Below are 9,537 nucleotides of genomic sequence, written 5' to 3' on the forward strand. Positions count from 1 at the left end.
TATGTCTATATTGTTTTGTTCATAGTGTGTATATTAGTGTTGTCTATTCTGTAGTTTGTGTCTGATTTTATTTTATTATTATTTTATTATTGTGTTATTGTATTTTTGTATGAGTAAGCACATCGTGAGCAATGTACAATCCTGAGCCAAATTCCTCATATGTGTACACATACCTGGCAATAAAGCTGATTCTGAATCTGATACTGCCTCAACCCAGTCATATAAGAACCGAATGGCTCATACTAACGACCCTGGGACTCCTGCAGAACGACCCCACAAGATACACCGGGGGAACATAAGGGTCAGGTTGTGCCCGAGCAGACCTAGTTCGTTCTGTGTGGCTAAAGCCCATGTAGACTAGATGGACATCTAGTCTACATGGGCTTTAGCCACATAGAACATCACCCCTCCAGGATACCCGCAAGAATTGCCCGGTCGAGCAAGTGGGTAAAAAATCTACTTGCCCGAAGTCAATTTACTTGCCCCTATCCCCCAAGTGGCGCCACCCCAGACCCTCAGATTCAACGACGCAGGTGGGGAGACCGCAAGGTGGCAGCCCCATGTCACACCTTTGGTCTCAGCCTGACCTGACCAAATGGGTGTAGGCCCAGAGAGGACCTGGTCTTCCTATCTCAGACGAGGCAGCTCAAACCTCTCCACTACGTTACGGTAGTGATTCTGCTCAGCTGCTACCAGCAGGTGTTAGCAGCTGGTTAGCAGAGCTTCGACGAGGACATTCACCAGTGGTCACGGTGTAATGCTGTATTCAACATGGTGTTAGCATGGCTGTATACCTGGTTCTGCTGCTGCTGGTTCTGGGCCTGCTGCTGCTGCTGCTGCTGGTTTTGGTGCTGCTGCTGAAGCTGCTGGTTCTGGTGGTGCTGCTGCTGCTGCTGCAGCTGCTGCTGCTGCGCCTGCAGCTGCTGCACCCTCAGTTGCTGCTGCACTTGGAACTGCTGCTGCTGCTGCTGCTGCTGCATGGCATTCTGCTGCTGTTGCTGCTGCTGCTGCTGCTGGGCCTGCTGGAACTGCTGGAACTGGATGGACTGCTGCTGCTGCTGCGCCTGCACCATCTGCTGCATCGGCATCTGGCCTGGACCCCCTACTGCAGAGGGAGCAAGAAGAAGATGAAGGACAGACCCTGGCTACAGAACAGACCAGTCTGAGGAGGCCTCTGGAGTCTCAAACACACACAACGTGCCAAAGCGAAGACTGAAACTCGGACCAGGTCTGACGCCAAAATACGCAGCCAGCATCCACCAGCACTCTGAGGATGTGCATTTACACCAAACACACCACATGGAGGAAACACTCACTGGCTTGTGGGTTTCCAGCCACCCCCGCCATGGCATGCTGGCCTATCTGCATCTGCCCCATGGCCCCCATGCCACCCACTGGAGCACCGGTGGGGCGGGGCCCCATGCCAATGCCGCCGGGGCCCCCTCCAACCCCTGTCAGGTTAGTCAGGGCATTCATGGGATCTAGCAGAAGAGTAGACAACAGACAATATTACGCAGCTCCGACATGCGCGGCAGAAATGATGAGCCCCAGGAGTCTGGTAGTAACAGGTCCAGCAGGGGACAGAACACAGCAAAGAAAACCAGAATGAAAAGTGAACCAAACAGGGACAGAAAACTAAAACACTTACCTCCAAGTGCCTTCTTGTCTGTAAATAAGACACAACTTATGAGTAAGGTCTCCATTTAGGATTCAGATTATAACCTGATGTTGTGAGTCAGCTTTCAGACCAGAGCGTTGCGTGTTCATGCTATTGGTCAGGTCAGATACTTACGGATGTCTCTGAAGTGTATGATCAGCCTCGCCACCAGAGATAAATACTCCTCCTGAGGGATAAACAGTGAGATTCATTACAACACGTTGAGAGCGTACACTACAAGCTTCCTGTGGTCTGAAAACCGTCCTGCAGTGATCCAGTACTTACTCTGGACTTGGCTTTGACGTAGACGTGGTTCTCCATGTCATTGCTCGACTTGGAGTGTGCAGTTCCTGCCTTTCTCATCGCCTCTTCACTGGAAGGAAACATCAGAATCACACCGATCAACACACTCAAACAGCTTCTAGTTCAAAGGAATCTTTAGGGTGAACGAACTGAGCTGATTAACTTCCTGAAACGACCCGTCAGGTGTGAGCGAACGTGCAGAGCGAGTGATTCCAGTCATTGGTTCAAAGGGCGAACTGGTTGTGTTCAAGACAGCAAAGCTGATTCAGGCTGCTAACATTTAGCAGCAGTGATCCAACAGCAGTGGTCTTGGACTGCAATCCAGATATAGGACCTTGTGTAGAGCGATATTATATGCAGTGGGCTAACACACACACACATAACGTTACTGCTTTGAGGACAGCCACAAAGAAGCCATTTACCGCCACATATTGATTTTCCGAGAGGGTCCAGTAAAGTAAATGACGTGTCCATTTACTTTTAACGGAAGTAATGTAACATGTAATGTGTTTTATACTTTCTGTGAATATGATCCAATTAATCTTATTTCCATCCCGTACAGACGCCTTACTTTGAATGTGGTCTTTTGACTCATTAGGCCGAACACCGAAAGTGCTTTATTTGATATTTTCGGCTGACTAATTTCTGTGGCCGAACATTCGGTGCATCCCTATCCTTTACTGACATTTCATAGCCCAAACAACATTTTGATCAATCGGGAAGATAACCGCCAGATTAGGGCTGGGCAATAAAACAATAACGATTATTATCGCGTTATAATTTGCCTCAATAACAAAATAAATGTTCAGGAAATATTTGATTTAATCCCGACCGAATCAGAACTTTTCAATCATAATTTTTTTTCTCTTAAGATATTTATTTTTGTTGATCAAAAAGATTTAACTTAGTTTGTCTTGTGCGTATTTGTTGAAAACAGATTTTATCATTAATAGCTCTGGATGTTCTGCTTCAGATCTGTGAAGCGATCCACTGTTTGGCATCAAGTTTTCGTTCTGACCGGAAAGAAAAGTTTAAAACCAGAATTAACTTTCATTCAGGAGCAAAAATCAGCCTTTAAACTGAAAGAAATAATGATTTGACGTTTATCCTGATAATTATAGATACTGAATATCACTTGTTTTATTGTAAAACAAGTGATATATATATATAATATATTTGTATTAACATTTTTGGCCACATCGCTCAGACCTACACCAGATTACTGGATCATGAAAACAATAAGTTTTAGCCCTAATACTATTATATCTAATTTATTTCATATATTAAGCATCTTTGTTCTATTAGGATGACTAAAAAGTTTGCAAAACAAACTTACCCCATCCCTGTGGACTACATAATAACTGCAATGTATCTGATACACATATATTAAATAATGTAGAGTCGCGATATTGCACAACATGTTGTATTTTAGAAATACAAGTATAAATATTAATATTTAAGGACAACACTAATATTTGTTATAAAAAACTGTAATATTATTATATGTAGAAGTCAAAAACGTAACGTGTTTAGTAAATAATACGATACATAATGTGTTAGTTTGTTTGACATTAATAGAGAAGGGAAATTAAATCACACATCCACAAAATAACACTGAGGATAAATGTTAATCTCTCATTAACAGAATTAAGGAGCGATGCTAAAAACAGAATGAACTCGCTGTGTGAACTAACGTTAGCAGCTATGTATGCTAATAATGAAATTTAATATAATTTTCCATTAAGAGTTATTTTGTTATTTTTATGCGCGCCGAATTAAAGAGTGGCCCCAAACGTGTCTGCACATGTTATCGGATATATTCACGGACCTTCGTTAACTTTGTTTTTTTATAAGTTTGTCTTAATTTACCGATTTTTTCAAGGCCGGTTGGCCGTCACGCTCTGTGCTGCCGCGCTAACGTTAGCTTAGCTCATTAGGTTAACGCACCAGAACCAGAACCAGGGATGTAACATCTAGCCCCAAAACACAAACCCGAACACCAACATCTCACATCTGAGCGACGACTTTCTGTCGGAACTGAGGGCTCCTCCAGTCGCTGTCCGGTCCGGGGACTTCCATAACAGAAATTATGTTTTTCAGGAGGATTTTCACTTGAAGAGTTTTAATGTTTTCCCTCTGCGCTTCCTCCTTCCGCTCAGGGGAAAATGGCGACCGCTGTGTTTGTGTCAGTAAACGTTACCGCCGCCTGCTGGACGGAGCGCGGAACTGCCCTCTGCCGCGAGAACACGCTGTTTATTTCTTTAATTAGTCATGATGGACTTTATTTATTTACAACAACGAGGCTTCATTAAAACATTAAAGTTAAAAGTAAAAGTTCACTGCAGGGCCCACAAAGAACATCCTGTTTATTTATTTAATTAGTCTGCTCGTGATGCTCTTTTAGGTTCTGTTGCGTTATCAGTCAATATGTTCATGTTTATTGTGAAGATGAAACCATATTATCATCTTGGTGCTGCTGTTTATATTCTCCCCAGATGCAAATTTTAAAAATGCTCTGCAGAACATTCTGGGTGTAAATGTGTATTTATGTACATGCATTACTGCATTCTTTTATTTTATATTTTACCATATTTTAATATACACTTAATTATATGTTGTGTGTGTAGCATGAAGGGACTACAAGTTTTGTACCTTTCTTTGTAACAACAAGGTCATTAAAACGTAAAAATAACATCTAAGCTTTAACATGAGTTTACTCGCTGAAGTCCATTCAAGTTTAAATTGAAGGATGACAGCAGGTTTGTTTGGAGCCGGTCCATTTAGATCTGTGGAGAGAGAATTTACTCCGAACCATCAGCAGCTGAGTGACGGAGGAAATATTCACTTTCATTTCTCATTCACTGACTCAGACTGTTAACTGTGTCGTCATCCTTCTCTTCTCTCACTTCTAGTATTAGTATAAATATATACTGAATGCACTCATCGTGCAGAATGGACAATTTCAGAATAATATTTATTAGCTATATTATTGGATTATGATTATTTATCACATTAATGCTGCGGCTGGTAAACACGGGGCTGATGACATCATCGGCCTGTGCTGATCTGGTTTTACTTTCACTTTCAAAGATCAGTTTGAAGTCAGACAGAAAATCATCAGCAGTTCCAGTTCAGCAGTTTAGGGAAAGTTAATTCACAGTGTTGAGCGACCGATCTGATGTTTATTACTTACTTAGTGTTGCTGTCTGAAACGCACTTTCAGATTTTTAAAACCCTTTATTATTATATTTGTGAAGATACTATAATACTATAATAAGGGTGATTTCACTGCTCTTTTCACACCTAGACCACATTGGACCAGGCCCAGATCCAAAACCACTTTATCTAGACTTGTCAAATCAGGACTAGATTATCCTGGAGAGGCAAAAGGGTTCGATTCCCACTGTGACACATCCACCATTGTGTCCCTCAGCAAGACACTTAACCCCTAGTTGCTCCAGAGGCGTGCGACCTCTGACATAAAAATAGAAATTGTAAGTCGCTTTGGATGAAAATGGATAAAAATGAATAAATGTAATGAAACTACGCACTGGCAGTTTGTCATTTCCCCAGTTCATGTTCGTGCTCATGGGTCAGAGTTTGTAAATGAGGCCCAGGGCTGCATCCGAAAAGTCAAAAACATCCCCTTTCCTCGACTGCAATGGAAAACGTCATGAAGTGAAGGAGAATCCGTAAGGACTCAGGAAAAGAGGCCGTCCAAGAGAATCCGACTGCTGTTACTGACGTGACCTGCTGTGATGAAGCTACAATGTTCAGAAGAAGGGCTACAAAAAGCGCATCTCTGACACTGAGTCCGTGTTGTTGTGGAGACAAAACATATTTTACATTTTCCTTAATAACTCACAAACTACTACAAGAAACACATATATGTGTACTAATTAATAATACAATTGATATACACTTATAAGACCAAGACTAAAACATTTCATTAAGTGCAATAAGTCATATTAACCCACTGCATCTCAAGTAAAAGCCCAGGCTACCTCAGAGGAATTACTTTACAGCTAATAATGTTACATAAGAGTTTTTGAATGGTTCAAGGCTCTCTCTGTTCTAACTTCATAAAAGTGAACTAGTCGTTCTCTTTGGTTTTGCTGCGTCTTATACCATCAACTACTTTAAGTCCACTATACAGACAAATGAAAGGAACTTTACTTTTGCAGACTTAGGCCTATATAATATTCACACTTTCTGTTAAACACATATAAAACACACTATTTTATACAAAGAATGTTGGCCTATGTTAATTGGTGATTTGTTTATACTAAAACAAATCCATTTCTTTTAATACACCCTTTTTTAAATATGGTTTTACATTTATATTTAGTGAAAGATGTTTTGTGGGTTGCGCGGTGGTGCAGTGGTTAGCACTGTCGCCTCGCAGCAAGAAGGTCGTGGGTTCAAACCGGCCTTTCTGCGTGGAGTTTGCAGGTTCTCTCCGGGTGCTCCGGCTTCCTCCCACCGTCCAAAAACATGTGGTCTAGGTTAATTGGTGACCTTAAATGTGAGTGGTTGTTTGTCTATGTGTGGCCCTGCGATGGACTGGCGACCTGTCCAGGGTGTACCCCGATGCCAACTGGGATTGGCTCCAGCCCCCCGCGACCCTGTACGCAGGATAAGCGGCTGGCGATGGATGGAAATATGTTTACTTTCAAAACAGACAGACAGGCTGCTGACATTGGGCCATGTGGCTTGTTGCAGCCATGATAACATCTTGTACGCCGGCTAGCCACAACCATATAAGCATAGTTTGTTAGTGTTAATTGTTGAAAGATGAAATGTATGCAAGTTTAGATTTGCCGTCATCTAAACTTTAGACACCAGAAGAAAAATACTGCACATCCAAAAAGTTACTTTCATACCTCAAAATCAGTGTTTTGTTTAAAACTTCTGCTGAGGTGAAATGATCCTGCTCCTTTTCCACAGGCAGAGACAGAATCCTATTGAGCACGTGCAGATTAAGTGTCATCACTCTAGCTTGTTTCTGACTACAGAAATTGAGTGTGTTACAATTGCCCCCGGTCTCCCCTAATGCAGGCCGTCTAAAGGTGACAACACGGTGGAAAATATCACTTAATAACCAAGATAGCAAAAAAGCAGATAAGGTTCCTACCAGTCACTAAATAACGGACAGGGTTGTCACATTGAGATGCTCACACTCACCCTCCTGCCCACCCACAGGATTATTCATCAACATGAATCCCAATTGTATGTAAATACAGTGTTTCCCACAGAATGACTGTGCCGAGAGAGAGAGAGAGAGACGGGGCGAGAGGAGATGCTGAGAGAATATTATATCAAATATGATTTTACTCATTTTAAATAGTAACAAAATCAATGGAAAATCAGCGTTGATAATGTGGCAGGCCGCCACAAATAAATCAGTGTGTGGGAAACGCCCACTGTAGAGGTCATCCAGCAGGATCTTTGCCTTTATGAAGGCGAGGGAGTCAGCATCTGTGACTGAAGTATTAATTTATTTACTGAAGGCTGCAGTAGCTGCAACATTATCCTCACTTTGATCACGTTACAAGACCAGTAACAGCTCACATGGGTCTCAGTTATTGTTGACAGTTTAAGATATATGCATATTAGCAAGTTATGGCAAAAGAGAGAAAAGGCTTAATAGCCAATGGTAACTACATGGTGATCAACCTCCTTTATCCGTCATGGTTTGATGATTTATTATTTTTTATTGTAGAAAACACTTATTTCAACAACCGAAACATAAAACGGTGTTGAAACAGTATTAGATTACAAAAAAGCCAACAGAAAGGTAATTGTGAGTCTTATTAAAGTATCATAATGTGCGTCTGTATTGCAGGATCTTGCTAAATGTGGTTGATGGATTTTATCGCTTGAGTTTGAGAACGTGCGTCGCTTTAAATGTTGCCGCCGCAAGGAATTGTGGGACGGCATTCTCTCCTTTCCTTCATAAAGGATGGTCCGGTGTACCCTATGCTAAAGGAGATGTGAAAGGAAGCATTGAGGCACCTTTCCTCAGCTTTTAGAGAATTTGAACAGGTCTTATCATGGCTGCCACCGAAATACTTCCGGTTCACTTCACTCAGTCAGAACTTTCCTAAGCAAACAAGACCTTTCGGACGCAGCCCTGGTCTTCTGCAGAAAGTTTTCTACAAAGCCCCGATCGTTTGCTGGAAACCTCCACAGCCCGAAATGATCACTGGTCAGAACAGGTCTTTGCTCTTCTCACTGATCACACTCTGTCTCTTCCTGTTTGGATCATTTGACCAATAAAGCTTATTCTGGATGTTGCATGTAGTTTTTCAGTCAGAACTTCTCGGCCTTTTTCTCTTGGTTTCCGAGCCGTTCTGAATTCCTGCGTGTTGTTAATCGAACGGCTGCAGCAGCTGGAGGCAGTTTGTCCACACAGTCTGTCAGCAGGGAGATGAACCTCCTCTCAGTTCAATCAGTTCAATTCAAAGAACCTTATTTATCCACAAACACAACCCAATATGCTGCACACACACAGACACATTACATATGGGTAATAAGCAGTTCTAAGTAAATAAGTAAAGTTTCCAAAGTACAATAAATACATAATAAATAGGCAGTAAACCTTAAAAAGATTGAGTTAAAAATAGATAAATAAAGAAATAATATAAATCACCAATCTGGACACAAACATAGATGAATAAGTTAATCAAACATTCATGTTTCCATCAGAAACTCTCTTAGTCCTGAGAGTAGAAGACTGTGAGTGTGTCTGAGGCTATTTGTGTTCCTTTTAGTTTAGTCCTCCTGTTGTAAATACTGATGAGGGGTACCTGCACCTGCGCGATTATTTTACTGCTCTTTGTTATGATTTTGTTTAGTGTGTTTCGATGGAGTGATCCAAACCAGGCTGGTATATTTAAAGTTATTAGAGATTCAATAAAACCTTTTGTAAAAAGCTCTCAGGTCTGACTGGTGAACCTGCTGCTGACATTTGGAGAAAATGTTTTCACTGTTTGGTTGGAAGGTAAGTGTGTGATTAATTATTGTCCCGAGGTATCTGTATGATTCAACCCTTTCTATTGGCTGGTTGTTGCTTAACAGAGGGTATTGAGGTCAAGACACCACTCTGCAAAGATGTCCATCTCAGTCTGTAACTCTCTTAGTGAGTTAGTGGTTTCCATGATCACGGTGTTGTCAGAATATTTAATGTATGTTATACCGGGGTTAGTGCTCTTGCAGTCTTTAGTGTATAGTGTATACAGATCTGTATTACAGAGCCTTGTGGGGCTCCGGTAGAGACCGTCTTGGAAGAAGTGAGGACACTCTGGTGTCCATCTGTCAGAAAAGAGAGGATCCAGAGAATAAGATGTGGGGTCACATCCATTCGGAGCAATTTTTGTCCCATCAGGTGAGGTTGCACTGTGTTAAAAGCACCTGAGAAATCCACAAATACCAGTCTAATGACTGACCTGGTCTTTACAAGAGGGGAATAAGTGTTTAGTATGGCATCATCCACACCTCTGTGCCGTTTGTATGTAAAATGAAGGTGGTCAGCATGAAAACTGACCTCCTCCTGAAGCTGGGAAAGAATGAGCCTT

At 41.8% G+C, this 9,537-nt stretch overlaps 2 protein-coding genes across 5 annotated transcripts in view; both read right to left on the reverse strand.

The window, feature by feature from the left end:
* The window catches only part of LOC123957384 (keratin, type I cytoskeletal 13-like), a 4,502-nt gene extending 4,281 nt beyond the window's left edge, over positions 1-221 (reverse strand). Inside the window, exon 1 of the mRNA XM_046030111.1 lies at positions 174-221. Coding sequence (XP_045886067.1) covers positions 174-221 — 48 coding nt within the window. The remainder of the gene's footprint in view (positions 1-173) is intronic.
* med15 (mediator complex subunit 15) overlaps positions 1-4,145 on the reverse strand; it is a 28,786-nt gene extending 24,641 nt beyond the window's left edge. For 3 of the 4 annotated variants that reach the window (XR_006822950.1, XM_046038641.1, XM_046038622.1), the window contains exons 1-6: positions 3,972-4,144; positions 1,943-2,030; positions 1,793-1,844; positions 1,649-1,666; positions 1,317-1,481; positions 795-1,105 (exon numbers count right to left, since the gene is read on the reverse strand). Coding sequence is in view for 3 of the 4 variants with exons in the window: in XM_046038641.1 (XP_045894597.1) it covers positions 795-1,105; positions 1,317-1,481; positions 1,649-1,666; positions 1,793-1,844; positions 1,943-2,030; positions 3,972-4,039 (702 nt within the window). In the remaining variant the exon portion in view is untranslated. Of the gene's footprint in view, positions 1-794; positions 1,106-1,316; positions 1,482-1,648; positions 1,667-1,792; positions 1,845-1,942; positions 2,031-3,971 lie in introns of all 4 variants that reach the window. The other variant, XM_046038634.1, reaches the window with a different exon arrangement.
* Positions 4,146-9,537: the final 5,392 nt, after the last annotated feature.

Source organism: Micropterus dolomieu, linkage group LG02, assembly GCF_021292245.1.
Source record: "Micropterus dolomieu isolate WLL.071019.BEF.003 ecotype Adirondacks linkage group LG02, ASM2129224v1, whole genome shotgun sequence".
Classification (NCBI taxonomy): Eukaryota; Metazoa; Chordata; class Actinopteri; order Centrarchiformes; family Centrarchidae; genus Micropterus; species Micropterus dolomieu.